This window comes from Phyllobates terribilis, unplaced genomic scaffold, assembly GCF_046119375.1.
Source record: "Phyllobates terribilis strain yellow unplaced genomic scaffold, ASM4611937v1 Scaffold_47__1_contigs__length_9908305, whole genome shotgun sequence".
NCBI classification, from domain to species: domain Eukaryota; kingdom Metazoa; phylum Chordata; class Amphibia; order Anura; family Dendrobatidae; genus Phyllobates; species Phyllobates terribilis.
This window is the reverse complement of record NW_027362807.1, coordinates 2,922,501-2,940,088: the sequence shown is the minus strand read 5'-3', so window position 1 is coordinate 2,940,088 and position 17,588 is coordinate 2,922,501. Positions and strand designations below refer to the sequence as shown.

General features: G+C 41.5%; 1 protein-coding gene across 1 annotated transcript; it reads right to left on the bottom strand.

Moving 5' to 3' along the window:
• Window positions 1-755: 755 nt before the first annotated feature.
• On the bottom strand, window positions 756-15,536 carry LOC141191527 (uncharacterized). The gene is made up of 7 exons (XM_073661418.1): window positions 15,462-15,536; window positions 7,375-7,911; window positions 7,066-7,245; window positions 6,859-6,982; window positions 6,678-6,775; window positions 6,389-6,479; window positions 756-4,358 (listed from the first exon to the last, which is right to left on the bottom strand). The coding sequence occupies exons 2-7, from the start codon at window positions 7,450-7,452 to the stop codon at window positions 2,425-2,427; spliced, it is 2,505 nt and encodes an 834-aa protein (XP_073517519.1). The 5' UTR covers window positions 7,453-7,911; window positions 15,462-15,536; the 3' UTR covers window positions 756-2,424.
• Between the last annotated feature and the right edge of the window lie 2,052 nt (window positions 15,537-17,588).

The following is a 17,588-nucleotide window of genomic DNA, read 5'->3' as shown; positions in this document are numbered from 1 at the left end:
TGGGAGAATGTCATATGGTCAGATAAAACCAAAGTAGAACTGTTTGGTAGAAACACAACTCGGCGTGTTTGGAGGAGAAAGAATGCGGAGTTGCATTCAAAGAACACCATACCTACTGTGAAGCATGGGGGTGGCAACATCATGCTTTGGGGCTGTGTCTCTGCCAAGGGACCAGGATGACTGATCCGTGTATATGAAAGAATGAATGGGGCCATGTATCGTGAGATTTTGAGTGCAAACCTCCTTCCATCAGCAAGGGCATTGAAGATGAAACGTGGCTGGGTCTTTCAGCATGACAATGATCCCAAGCTCACCGCCAGGGCAACAAAGGAGTGGCTTCGTAAGAAGCATTTCAAGGTCCTGGAGTGGCCTAGCCAGTCTTCAGATCTAAACCCTATAGAAAACCTTTGGAGGGAGTTGAAAGTCTGTATTGCCCAGCGACAGCCCCAAAACATCACTGTTCTACAGGAGATCTGCATGGAGGAATGGGCCAACATACCAACAACAGTGTGTGCCAACCTTGTGAAGACTTACAGAAAATGTTTGACCTCTGGCATTGCCAACAAAGGATATATAACAAAGTATTGAGATGAACTTTTGTAATTGACCAAATACTTATTTTCCACCAAAATTTGAAAAAAAATTCTTTCCAAATCAGACAATGTGATTTTCAGGATTTGTTTTCTCATTTTGTCTCTCATAGTTGAGGTTGACTTATGATGTCAATTACAGGCCGACCTCATCTTTTTAAGTGGGAGAACTTACATAATTGGTGGCTGACTAAAGAATTTCTTGCCCCACAGTATTATATGGCAGCGCAATTGCAACATTTGGGTGGGTGGCAAAGCGCTGCAAACCCAAATAGTATTAAGGGGTTAATTACCTCAGGAACACCGTGGAATATTCCTATTCATATAGTGGAACTGAATGACCTCGCACACAAGAAATCAATATACCCTACACTTGCTCTACTCTACAAGGTCTGGGATAGGGGTAAAGATATAATGGAAATAGGAGACTGCAATGAATCTACACCTATATGGTTTAATAATAAATATGCAGAGGTCTATAAATTAGAGGGATTCCGGAGTTGAGTGGATAAAGGAATATATACAATATAACACATATATATGATATAAAACATATTGTCTGAAGGAATACTTAAGTCCTTTGATCAATTAAAGGGGGGATTTGCGATGACAAATAAACAATTGTATAAATATCTATAGTTTCGGCATTCATTTAATGCACAATCAAGATGGACGCCCTTTTGGGTAGAAAATAATACTTTTGTTAAGTTGGTATTAGAGAAGGGAAATACTAAGGGTCATATTTCTGATATTTTATTGAGTCCTTCTTGATAATTATTTAACAAAATTTCCTTCTCCAGCTAGACAAAAATGGATGGAGATATAGGTCCAATTTCTGAGGATCAATGGAGAGCGGTATTAGAACTGGTACCCCAATTATCTTTAAATGAGGCTCAGAGATTTTCCCAGATCATATTAATACATAGGAAATATAAGACGCCTAGATTCCTATGTAACATAGGATACCGGACTGCGGCTGAATGTCCAGGATGTAAAATGGATGCTGCGGGCCTATTACATCCGCTATGGGAATGCCGGGAGTTAGGTAAATACTGGAAAGGAGTTCTGTCTATTATAAAGAGGGTATATAAAATAGATATTCAACCAGACCCCAAAAAATGCCTATTAGGTATATTAGAGGATGATATGGAATTTAACCCAATGTCAATAGGGATTTCACATATTTTATTTCAAGCTAGGAGACACATTGCATCCAAATGGATTAACCCCTCGCCTCCAGAAATTAGTGAACGCAAAAATAGGATAAATAATATTATCAGATTAGAAAAAGGGGTATATAAAAAACAAAACTCAATGAATACATATGAGAAAATATGGGGCTTATGGTTGGAAACACCTGGAATGCCATCAAGGGGGATATTGTAGGAGAGACAATGACTTATGGGGGAAGGGGGGTATTGGCGAGGTCTAATGTTTCATTGTAATGTGTATTGGAATTCTCTAACATGTGGTATGGGTAATATAGCACACCTATATGTGTATAGGATTATAATGTTTATTACAATATTATGGTTATATAAGAGATTTCAAGAATGTAGAATGTTAATTGTTAGATATAGTAACTGCAAGTTATCAGATGGTAATGGGCAAGCTATAAGGATATATAGGAGAGATGCATGTATCTCATCCCTATGGTATGTTATTTTATTATTGTATGTACTGGTTTATTGTTTTGTAAAAAAAAACTAATGAAAAAATCTCAATAAAAATGTCTTGGATTAAAAAAAAAAGAATAGGAAAAAGGCTTCTCCCCTGTGTGGGTTCTCTTGTGTCTCTTAAGAATCATTTTACAATTAAAACATTTCCCACATTCTCAACATGAAAAAGGCTTCTCCCCTGTGTGAGTTCTCTGGTGGCTATTAAGATGCGCTTTCTGGTTAAAACATTTCCCACATTCTGAACATGAAAAAGGCTTCTCCCCTGTGTGAGTTCTCTGGTGCTTAACCAAAGCTGATTTCTGGTTAAAACATTTCCCACATTCTGAACATGAAAAGGGCTTCTCCCCTGTGTGGGTTCTCTTGTGGTTATCAAGAATCATTTTACGATTAAAACATTTTCCACATTCTAAACATGAAAAAGGCTTCTCCCCTGTGTGAGTTCTCTGGTGATTAATCAAATCTGACTTCTGGTTAAAACATTTCCCACATTCTGAACATGAAAAAGGTTTCTCCCCTGTGTGAGTTCTCTTGTGATTATCAAGAATAATTTTATGATTAAAACATTTTCCACATTCTGAACATGAAAAAGGCTTCTCCCCTGTGTGAGTTCTCTGGTGCTTAATCAAATCTGATTTCTGGTTAAAACATTTCCCACATTCTGAACATGAGAAAGGTTTCTCCCCTGTGTGAGTTCTCTTGTGGTTATCAAGAATCATTTTACGATTAAAACATTTTCCACATTCTGAACATGAAAAAGGCTTCTCCCCTGTGTGAGTTCTCTGGTGATTAACCAAAGCTGATTTATGGTTAAAACATTTCCCACATTCTGAACAGGAAAAGGGCTTCTCCCCTGTGTGAGTTCTCTTGTGGCCATCAAGAATAATTTTACGATCAAAATATTTTCCACATTCTGAACATGAAAAAGGCTTCTCCCCTGTGTGAGTTCTCTGGTGCTTAACAAAATCTGATTTCTGGTTAAAACATTTCTCACATTCTGAACATGAAAAAGGCTTCTCCCCAGTGTGGGTTCTCTGGTGGTTAATCAAATCTGATTTCTGGCTACAACATTTCCCACATTCTGAACAAGAAAAAGGCTTCTCCCCTGTGTGGGTTCTCTGGTGGTTAACCAAAACTGATTTATGGCTAAAACATTTCCCACATTCTGAACATGAAAAAGGCTTCTCTCCTGTGTGGGTTCTCAGGTGTACAACAATATCTGATTTCTGGTTAAAACATTTCTCACATTCTGAACATGAAAAAGGCTTCTCCCCTGTGTGGGTTCTCTGGTGGTTAATCAAATCTGATTTCTGGTTACAACATTTCCCACATTCTGAACATGAAAAAGGCTTCTCCCCTGTGTGGGTTCTCTTGTGGTTAACCAAAACTGATTTATGGCTAAAACATTTCCCACATTCTGAACAAGAAAAAGGCTTCTCCCCTGTGTGGGCTATCTGGTGGTTAACCAAAACTGATTTATGTCTAAAACATTTCCCACATTCTGAACATGAAAAAGGCTTCTCCCCTGTGTGGGTTCTCAGGTGTATAACAACAGCTGATTTCTGGTTAAAACATTTCCCACATTCTGAACATGAAAAAGGTTTTTCCCCTGTGTGGGTTCTCTGGTGCTTCACAAAATCTGATTTCTGGTTAAAACATTTCCCACATTCTGAACATGAAAAAGGCTTCTTCCCTGTGTGAGTTCTCTGGTGCTTCACAAAATCTGATTTCTGGTTAAAACATCTCCCACATTTGGAACAAAAAAATCTCTTGTCCACTGTGTGAATTTTTTGATGTTTAAGAATAGACTTTTCGAGGGTAAAACTATTTTCATTTTCTGAAAGTGAAAATGACTTCTTTCCTTTATGAGCAGTTTGTTTTTTAATGCTTATTTTTTTATTTTGACTTTCCTTAGTAGTCAGTAATGAATCAGAAGACAGGACCTGTTTCAAAGGATCAGATGACAGATCTTTGCTGTGAATGGATGATGGTATATCTGGAGTAATCATATTCACTTCAATTGTATCCTGTGGGATCTCAAGATCATCCGATTTAAAAATCTCCTGTCCCTCTGATCTCCTGGTACAGTCATCTGCCAAGAAAAAAAAACAATTATTAACTTTGAATAAAATATCCTTCAATTTATATTTTTGAACATTTCTTCTTAAAATGTCTGTAGAAATGACAAGTTATTGACAGAATGACAGTTCACAGTCTAATTAAAAACCTCAAAGAATAAACCAGTGGAGCGTAGTGTTCAACTGTTTATTCATTCAGCCTCCAAAATATGGAATAAGAAGCCATCAAAAAATGTTATGTACGTGAAAATTATACCAATAAAAGCTTCTACTCATCAATAAACCAATCCAGCAATATCCGCTCTGCCAAAATCAAATCTCCCCTCCGCTACTGAGCCTTGCGCCCAAACCACATTTATCATCCATGTATTTGGCATTACTATAGTGAGAAGAACCCACTTAATTTATGGTGTGTGTCTCCTGGAGCACAATCTGGGCACTATGTGTTGGGTAATGAAATTATATATTTGTAATTTTCACTCTCCATCATCCACTGCGTGCTAATTTCCGGAAAGTGCCTGTGGAGTCAAAATAGTCACTACTCCTATAGATTATATCACTGAGGGTTATAATTTCCAAAATGGAGTCACTTTATGGGGATTTCTACTGCTCTGGTTTTCTGCAATTTGGTCACATTAGGGCTTCTGCAAATGGTGGGTCCCATCTCCTCTGGGATCTGCTCCTGCGACGTCTGCTTCTCTCACCAGGAGCCTCCTTATTCATCCTGCAGGTGGCGCTGGTGATGGAGGAGACGTCAGAATCAGAAGCTCTGGGCGGCGCAGGCTCTGTCCAGCCACTAAGATTAGGGTGACTGGGACCAGTAGTACCATCCAGTCTGGCAGTATGGGTGTGTGTGCTGTCCAGCTGGAGTAATCTGCTCCCTGCTTCAGCCATTTGGAAAGCACCGCACCCTACTAAAGCTGGAAGCATATTGCCGGAAGCTGCCAGATACAGCCTTGTTCTCCTCTGGTTCAGTCCTCTGTGCTCAGCTCCCGGCTTGTGTATTTGTTTCCTGTTGTGACCCCGGCTCATTTAGTGACTGATCCCACCACAATAAAGCTATCATACAGAATGAACCTGTAAAAAAAAGACAGAATAAAAGATATGTTACATCCCAAACAACAACATATGTAAGAGGGGAGAGCTCCAACACTAAATCGGAGTTGCACTCATTTATGGTGGACCATTGGAGCTACTATGAGTCCTGACCAGAAGAGTAGAGAAAGTATTAGCGCCCCCATTTCAGGAGAGATTGAGCAGTAATCTGAATTCCTTAGGACTGAAAACATAATGTAATTTATGACGTGGAGTGAATCCATGAAACCAGGGCTGGAGCCATGCCACCACATCTCCTGCAGGCGTGAATAAATGTATATTACAGCCATCAGCCACGCACAGCTTAGAGATATATCATGGCACAGGTGTAATGTTTTCTGTATAGTTTATCACAATCCTGTTTGAAGTTAGTTAGTTTTAAAAGATATTGAAAAGTCAGCATAAAGGGAAACTCTGTTGTTATTGTACAGAAATTCCCACTTGGCCCTCACTGCACATTTAATGTTGTCGATCATAAAAGTTAAGTTAGGTCAGGGAGACTGGACCTGGTCTTGTAGGGACCATATGAGGACATTCAGCAGCACAGAAGGGAGAGAAGGTAGATTCATCCAATAAGATATCAGGGTTCTAGGAAGCCAACAGCATCATTACCCTCCACTTTCTCTTCAACTGATTTTCTCACTTGTCAGCACATTCTACATACGCTGTCATTTGGCTTTGTAGTTTACAGATCTGGGCAGGTAAGGGTCAGTGTCTTCTAATCCCAGGGGGTAGGTGGATCCTCAAGTTTGTAAGTCCTACAGAAAAGGTCTTTCACAATTACAAAAAGTAATGTGAACATTTTTGGATGGAGGAAAATGTTGTGGTCTAGAGGTAAAATAGTGATCACACAATTGTGACACAACAGCACTACACCACTGATAAAGCAGCCACAGCCGGTACTTGAGAAGAATCTGTGGCTTCTTTGCATTTAGTGGTTACTACTCACCTGGGTAGTCATATGTAGGAATCTCCTCCTTACACCGATCATCATCCCTCACATATGCCTCTGTAGTATTAATATGGGTCAGATCTTCACCCTGAAACAAATATTGTAAAAGTCACAGACAGATGGAGAAGTCACATCTATGATCAGCTCTAATCCTGCCATCTCCACCGTTCTCATTACACAAGTATAAAACATATAATACTGGTGGATAAAACAAGACTGAGCACAAGACCTTCACAGTCATCTACACATCACAGGGGAGAGCTCATGACACCTTCTCTCCATCTACCTGATGATCCTGAGGAACATTGGGATCTTCTTGTTTACAGTCCTGTGGAAGAAGAGGACGGTGACATCTCTCTGGTGTTGACCTCTTACTGGATAGATCTGGAGGAAACACATACAGGGACTGAATTCATTCTTTACATACAGATAATTATAGGCCATGTGTATTTAGCCCTGTCTATTACCTGGTGATGTGAGGGGCTGGGGAACCTCCATCATGACGTCCCTGTACAGATCTTTGTGTAGTTCTAAATACTCCCACTCCTCCATGGAGAAATAGACAGCGACATCCTGACACCTGATAGGAACCTGACACATACAATGATACCGTCATCCCCCCGATCCCTTCATAGCGTTACTGTATAATGTCCCAGCATTCCCAGCAGTGTCACCTCTCCAGTCAGCAGCTCAATCATCTTGTAGGTGAGTTCTAGGATCTTCTGGTCATTGATGTCCTCATGTATCAGGGGGTGAGGTGGAGGTCCAGTGATTGGGCTCAGGGGTCTTCCCCATCCTTCAGACACAGGGTCCTGACAGCGCTCACTAGAGGTCTTCTTCACTACTGTGTAATCCTGGTTATGGAGAGACACATTAATAAATCTCCCTCCAGACATTTCCAGAGTCCTCACCTCTCCAGTTCTGTCCATCTGTTATTCCCATATATAAGAATGATGTAATTTGACGTCATCAGAATCTCTCACCTCTCCAGTAAGCCGGAAGAGGATCTCTGGGGTGAGGTGTAATATCCTCTCCACCATCTTCCTTCTGTCTCTATCCATTCTTCTATAGGAAAATTATATAGATAAATTATTAGTATCTCATATTGTGTGAATCTGAGTGAATTGAAGATGAGTTGGTGTAAAATATATAAAATTCTGTGTAATAAAAAAAAATTAACAGCATTGTGATGCCGGTATGAAGCAATAATGTGGTAGAGCACTTCATACATCTTCAGGTCAGACAGAGATACCTATGTGCTATCAGTTGGGATTACGGAAGTTATAAAATAATTCAGGTAATTTAACAATATAAAGAAACAGCAGTCTTTGTACAGCCAATAAAATATGTTAATGGTTTATTTGTTTATATCTCACCACTCCAAGATAAGTTCTTCTAACTCCACCACCTTCTCTACACTGTGTGCACAATTATTAGATAATTTGTATTTTTGATGATTACTTTTATTATTTCACATCTCCAGTGCTGTCGGTCAATCCAAAGGGTAATAAACCTGAAACCTGAATATTTAACAAAGTAAACGTGAGGTGTTGTCTTAGCAGAATATCTCTGTCCAGAATTATTATGCAACTATATGAAAAATGAAAATTTTCCATCTTAATTATTTATTTTCATCTGTTATAGAATACATTTCTGACAATTAATAAATATATATCAGTGACCAATATAGCCACCATTCTTCTCAACACCAGTGATAAGCCATCCATCCATGGAGTCCATTCATTTCTTACTCTGTTGACGTTCATCTTTGTGGGGAGCACCAACCATAGTCCCAGACACTGATCAGAGAGGGGACTGTTCTCCTTCACCATAAATCTCGAGTTTAAGAAAAGCTCGAAAGTTCTCAGTAAGGTCTAGGTCCAGTGAGGAAAAAGTCATGTCATTAGTCTTTCATCTTTAAAATATTTCCGGGCACTGAGCAATGAAGACTTCAATGCTGTGATTGAGCATTGTCCCGCAGAACAATCCTGTTTTTTTAAAGATGTAGATTTTTTCTGTACCTCTGCTTAACCCCTTTACAACCCAAGGTGGTTTGCACATTAATGACCAGGCCAATTTTTACAATTCTGACCACTGTCACTTTATGAGGTAATTACTCTGGAACGCTTCAACAGATCCCACTGATTCTGAGACTGTTTTTTCGTGACATATTGAACTTCAGGATTGTGGTAAAATTTCTTCGATATCACTTGCGTTTATTTGTGAAAAAAATGGAAATTTGGCGAAAATTTTGCAATTTTCAAAATTTGAATTTTTATGCCCTTAAATCAGAGAGACATGTCACACAAAATAGTTAATAAATAACATTTCCCACATGTCTACTTTACATCAGCACAATTTTGGAACCAAAATTTTTTTTGTTATGGAGCTATAAGGGTTAAAAGTTGACCAGCGATTTCTCATTTTTCCAACAAAATGTACAAAACCATTTTTCTAGGGACCACATCACATTTGAAGTCACTTTGAGAGGTCTTTATGACAGAAAATACCCAAAAGTGACACCATTCTAAAACTGCACCCCTCAAGGTACTCAAAACCACATTCAACAACTTTATTAACCCTTCAGGTGCTTCACAGGAATTTTTTGAATGTGGAAGAAAAAAATGAACATTTAACTTTTTTTTACAAAAAAGTTACTTTAGACCAAATTTTTTTTATTTTCGCAGGGGTAACAGGAAAAAATGGACCCCAAAATTTGTTGTGCAATTTCCCCTGGGCACGCACTTACCCCATATGTGGGGAAAAACCACTGTTTGGGCGCACGGCAGGGCTCGGAAGGGAAGGACCGCCATTTGAATTTTCGATTGTAAAATTTGCTTGAATAATTAGCGGACGCCATGTTGCGTTTGGAGAGCCCCTGATGTGCCTAAACAGTGGAAACCCCCCATAAGTGACCCCATTTTGGAAACTATACCCCCCCTGGGAACTTATCTAGATGGGTGGTGAGCATTTTGAACCCCCAGGTGCTTCACAAATTAATCCGTAAAAATAAAAAAGTGTTTTTTTTCCCACTTTTTCATTCTTACGAATCAATTTGTGAAGCACCTGGGGGTTCCAAGTGCTCACTATGCATCTAGATAGGTGCCTTGCGGGGTCTAGTTTCCAAAATGGGGTCATTTGTGGGGGAGCTCCAATGTTTAGGCACACAGGGGCTCTCCAAACGTGACATGGTGTCCGCTAACAAATTGGAACCATGTCGTATTTGTAGAGCCCCTGTGTGTCTAAACAGGCAAGGCAGGCAATCTCCGCAACGTTTTTTTGGCCGCGAAGCATATGGGGCGGAGACTCGAGCATGTCACTGAAATACCCACGATACTCAATGCATACCAGAGCACCCAATGCAAACTCAAGTAGCGAGCACTTGCACTCAACACTAGTCGCCATATCGCCATCTTTTTTTCTTACTTTTGAAAGAGCACAACCCTAAACCTAGCACAACCCTAACCCGAGAGTTTATTTTTTACGCCGTTCCTCTTGTGGTATAAGTGATTAGATGACTTTATTCTTCGGGTGGTGCGAATACAGTTATACCAGAATCATATGGGGTTTTTATGATTGACAGCTGTCACACACTAAAAGACGCATTTTTTGTAAAATCTAGTTTTTGCATCGCCATATTTTGAGAGCTATAATTTTTCCATATTTTGGCCGACAGAGTCATGTGATGGCTTGTTTTTTGTGGGATGACTTGATGTTTTTATTGGTGCCATTTTCAGGCACGTGACATTTTTTGATCGCTTTCTATTCCGATTTTTGGGAGGCAGAATAAACAAAAACCAACAATTCATGAATTGTTTTTTTGTTTTTTTTAAATTCTGTTCCGCGTGTGGTAAAATTGATAAGGTAGCTTTATTCTTCGGGTCAGTACGTTTACAGCGGTACCACATTTATATCGTTTTTCTATGTTTTGGCGCTTTTACACAATAAAAGCTATTTTATAGAAAAAAATATTATTTTGCATTGCTTTATTCTGAGAGCTATAACTTTTAGATTTTTTGGATGATGGAGCCGTATGGCAGCTTGTTTTTTGCGGGACAAGATGACGTTTTCAGCGGTACCATTTTTATTTATATTCGTCTTTTTGATCGCATGTTATTCCATTTTTTGTTTGGTGGTATGATGATAAAGCATTGTTTTTTGCTTTGTTTTTTATTTATTTATTTTACCGTGTTCAATGAAGGGGTTAACTAGTGGGACAGTTTTATAGGTCACGTCGTTCCGGACGCGGCGATACCAAATATGTGTACTTTTATTGTTTGTTTGCTTTTTTTTCATAATAATATTTATTGATGGGTACATTATATTTTTATTTTTGGTGGATTATTTTTTTTTAAAATATTTTTACAATTTTTCAAAAAAAAATTTTTCCACTTTCTGAGAGTTTTTACACTTTTTTACTTTGTCCCACTATGGGACTTTCACTTATTTTATTCTGATCGCCTCCTCAGCATAGGGATGGAGCACCATCCCTGTGCCATGCAGGCAGTCAGCGCTGCACAGTGAGAACATTGTGTGGTCGTGCACTGCGCAAGACCAAACAATGTTCCTGCTGCCTGGTGACCCGGATGTTATGATGACATCGGGTCGTCATGGCAACACCCGGGAAGCTCCATCAGACAGCGCTGGAGGCCGGAAGAGGAGTTGAGTATACCGATCACCTCCCCTTGCCACCGCAATGTTGCGATCGACTTCGATCGCAGCATTGCGGGGGTTAATGTGCTGGGAGCGGTGCGGGACCGCTCCCTGCACATAACCATAACAATTCATAGGACACGATAGTGCATATGCCCCAAATGGGGTTTATCGTAAATAATATTCATCAATGATATATATATCCATGGAAGGACTAATTGAATCCCATCGTTAAATTTTAATAAGAAGACCAAAGAAAACAACGAAAGAGGGACTACCAAAGATTTATCTTTAGAAATTCATATAAAGTTTATTATTAAAAAATTAATTATTATAAATATAAGGCACAAAAAAGGGGGAAAAAAGGGGGAAAAAGTGAACTTGAGAACAGTGGTAGCATAAAAAAGCTTCTCACAAACACAGTCACTACCCCAAAGGACCCCACATATACCAACTATTACAATCATATGACTCAGGCTTAAAAAGAATACACCAAACTGTTGTTGTCATAGCAACAGTGGTTAATAATCAAAGTCAATAAATATATATATGCATGGTAGTTAAGTAAATCACCTCTATAATATATAAAGAGTAAAATGAGAGGTAATTACTCATCAACTCCCTTCAATGAGCAATCCCTGTAGTAAATGCTAGTGAGTACAGATAAGTATTGATTGCTAATACATACCAGGGATTTCAAGTCACGGAGTTCTATCCAGGAAGCTTGAGACAGGGGGACCCGTGGGGAGAGCACACAAGTGCAGTGAGATGCCCCGACGTGCGTTTCACACTCCCTTCTTCAGGGGGCATGAAGATAAATGGAGCGACAGGTTTATATAGGCGCCAGCCGGCGCTCCATGCCGGAAATAGTGCTGCCATCACCTTGGAGACAGGCAACGCTGTACGGCACTCGCGTGGAGCCGGATGTGACACATGCGTCACCACGGAGACCAAGACGCCGGCCAGCCTCCGCGTCACATGACCCCCGGCAAGCAATGCATTGCCAAGCGTCATTATAGATACAGAGAGCCGGCGGGCACCCAGGGCACCGCGACGCGCATGCGTACTTGGCTACAATGTTACCTTCTATATTGTGCATATAAACTTCAAGGCATGACTGTGAGAGGTGAATAAAAACACCCATAGTGAACGTGGACATGGAAAAAGAAAAGAGAGGAAAAGAAAAAAAGGGGGGGGGGAAGGAAGGAGGGGTGGAAAGGAAGGAGAGAAAGGAAAACGAGGAGAAGGGAAGAAAAGTGTGAGGCGGACATCATAAGGTATGTTAATGAGGGAAACAATGTCATAGGGATCCTGGCATAGAACAATTGATCATATTCAAAGGGTAAAAAATAAATAAACAATGGTGTAAAACGGGAAACATCCAAGAGGAGGTCCCAAGATTATTAATTAATACCCGCACAGCTTATTTGACCCCAAACTATTGTTAATTAGTCACATATCATTATACCCCCAACATAGCATATCATGCAGGGCAATCCTCCATACAATCGGGTATAAAATTCAATGAAAAAGCAAGAGATGTCCATATCCGATTATTCCTTTTCAAAATTCGCAGTGGTATTTGGTCTTTGGTCATCCAAGAAGAAATCCTCTCACATATCCATAAGAAAGTGTCCACAGTGACAAAGGGGAGAAGAATACCCCAAAAGCACAACATGAATCTATAAAAATTTAATAAAAAACAAAAGTAAATCACATGATAAAAACATACACAAAACATCTAAAACTAAAGTGTAATCCACTGAATCCCATAATTATATTCCTGGGTAACCATGAGCGAATGCCTTATAGACGCACTCGCGCATAGACACCCGGTTATCCGATGACCGGTCAGAGAAAGGGGGAATAACTGATGCTTTCATTCAATCCGTTTGGATATAAGGTATTCAGAGTCCAGATCCATCTGGACACCATCTGGGCCAATCTAAGACCCAGTTTTCCACCCCGTATACCTGGTATAATGCAGTCTATACCTCTTACCTTAAATAGGGAGGCATCACAATTGTGGTAGGTCTTAAAATGGCGTGGAATTGTCTTCACGGTGGATGTGTCCATGTGGTCGACTGCGGCAAAAATGGCCAACACATGTTCCCGGACCCTTACCTTAAATTGGCGGGTGGTCATGCCCACATAGATAAAACCACATGGGCATGTCGCAAAATAGATCACATATTTGGTAGTACACGTGATGAATTTATTAATCCTATATACCTTAGATCCATCTACTTTAGAAAATGTATCACTCCGTTCCACGTTAGGGCATGCTACACATCGACGACACGGTACACACCCACTCCTCCTGGGTTGTCCATCCAAAAAAGTGGTAATACCTGCCGCATTCTCATAGTGTGAATGTACCAAATGATCTCGAAGGTTCCTCGAAAGTCTAATAGAAATAGACGGTCTATCCGAGATAAAGCGTGATATTATTGAGTCAGCTTTAAGGATGTGCCAAGAACGGGCCAAAATATTCCTCAAACGAGGAAATTGGCAATTAAAGTTGGTAACAAAACGTACTTGTTCCTTCTTATTTCTATTAGCCTGGCTCCCATAGACCAAATCATGTCTTGAGGAGGACTTTGCCCTTCTATATGCCTGCTTAATCATTCGCCGGCTATATCGTCTCGCATAGAATCTCTCCTTTAATTCCACAGCCTGTCTCTCAAATTCCGTGTCCGTGGAGCAGATCCTCCGAATATGGAGGAACTGCCCCACAGGTACCGCCTGGATCATGTGCCGAGGATGAGAAGATTTAGCATGCAAAAGCATGTTTGTTGACGTTGGTTTACGGAACACAGAGGTTTGTAGGCAATTAGATGTATCCCTTCTCAGGGAGACATCCAAAAACTCCACTCGATAGGGATCAAATTGATATGTTAAGTGGATATTATAGTTATTACAATTTAATTCATTCATAAAATTTTCAAGAGAAGTGGGTGAGCCCTGCCAGATTATAAGGACGTCATCGATGTAGTGCGTCCAAAAAAGGACACAATCTGACAGGCAGAGGTCCCTTTCCCACAGCCCCAGGAACAGATTAGCATAAGCGGACACAAAGGCCGCGCCCATGGCTGTCCCTTGGAGCTGCAGAAAATAGGACCCCTTGAAAATGAAAAAAATATGGTTCAAGGTGAACTCCAACAGCTCAAGAATCAGGCTCCTCAGAGGTATAGGTAATGATGACGTATCAAGAAAGAATTTGACTGCGGAGAGACCATCAGAGTGCCTTATATTTGTGTATAGTGACTCAACATCTGCAGTCACCAGAATGGCATCCTCCTCAACATAGAGACCACCTACCTTCCTCAAAAGGTCCCCAGTATCCTTGAGGAAGGAGGGCAGACATTCAACCAGAGGTTGCAGATGTGAGTCAATCCACTTGTTGACATGTTCAATCCACTTGTGACAATCAGCTGACACCCGGCGGCGATCGCGCCCGCACAGCCTGTGTGCGCGCAGGATCGCGATGACGTACTAATACTGGTCGGGCTCTTAAAGCCCAGGGCACAGACGCGTATTAATACGTCATGGGCTGTAAAGGGGTTAAAGAAAGTGTCTTCTAAAAACTGGCAGAAGGTTTGGGAGTTGATTTTGCATCTATCTTCAATTTGAAAAGGTCCAACTAGCTCATATGTAATAATACCAGCCTATAGCAGTCCCCACCTCCACCTCGCTAACGTCGGAGTCGAAATCGAGGTCTGTGCACATTACTGATCCAGCCACGGGCCCATCCATCTGGTCCGTCAAGAATCACTCTCATCAGTCCATAAAACCTTTGAAAAATCTGTCTTTAAATATTTCTTGGACAAGTCTTTTGTTGTATCTTGTTCAGTGGTGGTCGGTATTCAGCCTCAGCCTTGTCTCTGAGCACGGAACACTTTGTACTTCTGGCCTCCAGGAAGGCTGTAGTTCTGGAATAGGACAGCACAAGAGGATAATATCTTCCTGGATGCTTCACATTTGAGTCTTCTGAAATCTTTTGCAGTTAATGCTATTCTTTTTTTTCTTTTGTGATCATATACACTTTTGAAGGTTCTGTGATCACACCCAATATCTGAACAATTTAAGGAGTGCTGCATCCCTCTGTAAGACTTAACCATTTTTGAGTTTTTATAGTCAGTAAAAACTGTTTTTGGCCCATTTTGCCAGAGAAAAACAAGCTGCCTAATAATTGTACCCCCCTGATAAAGGGTTTCAATATCCATAGGCCACACACCCCTCATTACAAAATACACATCAGCTGATCTACTTCATCCACTAAACATTTAAGTTTATACAGCTTGTATTTGGAAAATCTACATAAAAATGATGATATGGTCAGAATATTCACTAGCCTAATAATTGCGCACACAGTGTATGCTTCAAAGTGATCAAGAAACCTATTTTTTATTCTCACCTGCTACAAGCTATGGGTGCAATGTTCAGGAATCATCCTTCAATCCATAGAACGTGGATTCCACATCTCACCCCTGACAAAGCCAAAAAGTGAAAATAGTTGGGTAATAATCTGAAGCTTGTCTCCATTGTGATTATGATATGTTATAAGCAAGTTTAAATCTCTCAGTTCTTTCAATGTGTATTAGGGGTGCACTGTTTTTTTTATGGTAATACAAAAAGAAACACTGGCATGGTTGCACCTAGCAGGGTGCAGTGTATGCTCAGGTGTTACAAAAAATAAATGATTACAACCATATCCTGTAGAATACAGCAAAAGAGGAGAAGAACCCTATTAGTGGTGTGGGGCACTAAAACTATGGGGGTAACAAAGATGAGGAACATTACTGTATATGTGTCACCCTGGCCTGGATGCCACAAAATGTATTAAAGCTGTGTCTGAGAGCAAGGGGGAGGTTCTCTAGTCAGGCGAACATTAGTATGCAATGCCTCCTGTCTCAGGCCAGTAGGGGGAGCTGGCTGCCCCTATAAAAGCTGGTACTGGGGGCAGGGTTAGAGAGAACTGGATGGCCTGTCTCAGCACTGAGACGTGTCCCAGAGTGGAGCAGGGACAGAAAGTTGATTGCACCTAAGAGGAAGTGTGGCAGGAGGAGAGCCACAAGCCAGAGACAAGAGGCGAAGAGAGCCTGTCTTGGCAGAAACGGACTTAGTTTACCAGACTTTGGTGTCTGAGGCTGGAAGGATTCCACATCCCCCAGCAGAGAACCAGTCCGCAAGGGACTGTATATTCCTTGGCCTAAGAAGCCTGGAGGCCCTGCCACAACCGAAGGGACCAGTAAAGCCGTACAAGGCTGGGAGCAGAAAGGAACCCACGTCGCAGGCCATACAGGCGAGAATACACGGAAAGCTCAGAAACGTGGGCTGTTACTCTATAAGGAGGAGATAGCCAGAAGGAGCGCAGAAAGCACGGTAGGCCTACACCCTCACCCTGACCAGGGCCAATTTCCCCGTTGCTCTCAGACATCCAGGTCCCCTCCTAGCCGGGACTGTTTGTGGGTCAGTTTACCTGTTCTAGTAAAGACCCTGGACTGCAACCTGTTGTCTGTGTGCTCCTTGCTCCTCCAGCGCTACCAGCACTGGGACTCTCACTACCATCACTCCCACCATCCACTATACTGCCCTGGGGCCGCACTCTTCCCGTGGGGAGTCACACTACCCTAGCTGCACACCTCATCAGCCCCAGCGGTCTGCATGCAGCGGCGGTTCCTAATAACCGCAATCCACGGGTGGCGTAGTCAGACATAAACATCAGCACATAACGGACTACCACTGGCCTGACCACCCTGAGCCACGGAACCGGGTTGCCACTACTACTCCCACCGTTTCCCTATTGCCCGGATCCGAGTGCCCCACGGCCCAGGGGGCGAGTCATATATGGCAATGAGGGGGGGGGGGGGGCTAATACTTTATAGGACACTATAGATGGTTATAGCACTATGTGGAAGTGGGGAAAAATAGGCAGGACACCTAAGGAGAGTAATGGAAAAAAAAAAAAAATATATATATATATATATATATATTTATTGTGAGGGGTCAGCTCTACGGTAGGCGCTGGTTCACACAGGGATGCAGTCCGTAGGTTCAAACAAACTGGTGGTTTATTAAATGTCCATAAACCAGGCAGGAGACAAAAATATCACAGCCTCTTTCAGGTTCCGAAAAGGTATAACAGAACAAAACATAAAATAGCAGTTCCATATAGAGCACGGCCTCAGCCGTTTAAATGCAGATGCTTTTCTCTGCCTCCAGCAGACTCTGAGCAGCACATGCAAGGTCTGCTCACCTTGCACAGCAAACAGCACACTGAGACAGGCGCAGCTGTCTTAAATCAGGCCTTCCAAGACCTGGACTGGAGGTAAGTGAGCAGCTGATCCCCCCCCAGCTCTTTCAGCTGCTCATAAAACCCAGCCCTTTAATCCGGGCCCATTAACTCCCTCTCAGCACTATGTGTGCTGGAGCCTGCTTCTCCGGGTCCTACATCACCGAAGCTTGGTACCTCGGGGACACATACCTCCCCTCATCCACAACGTGTCCAGCTGCAACCTTACCTACCCCCCCACTTCCTCTG

Bases quoted from the DNA above. Each gene is read 5' to 3' on its own strand.
- LOC141191527 (XM_073661418.1), bottom strand. From the start codon at position 7,452: ATGGATAGAGACAGAAGGAAGATGGTGGAGAGGATATTACACCTCACC. The intron at 7,246-7,374 runs GTGAGAGATTCT...CTCCATAACCAG, and splicing joins TCTTCCGGCTTACTGGAGAG to GATTACACAGTAGTGAAGAA. The intron at 6,983-7,065 runs GTGACACTGCTG...TGTATGTGTCAG, and splicing joins TTGAGCTGCTGACTGGAGAG to GTTCCTATCAGGTGTCAGGA.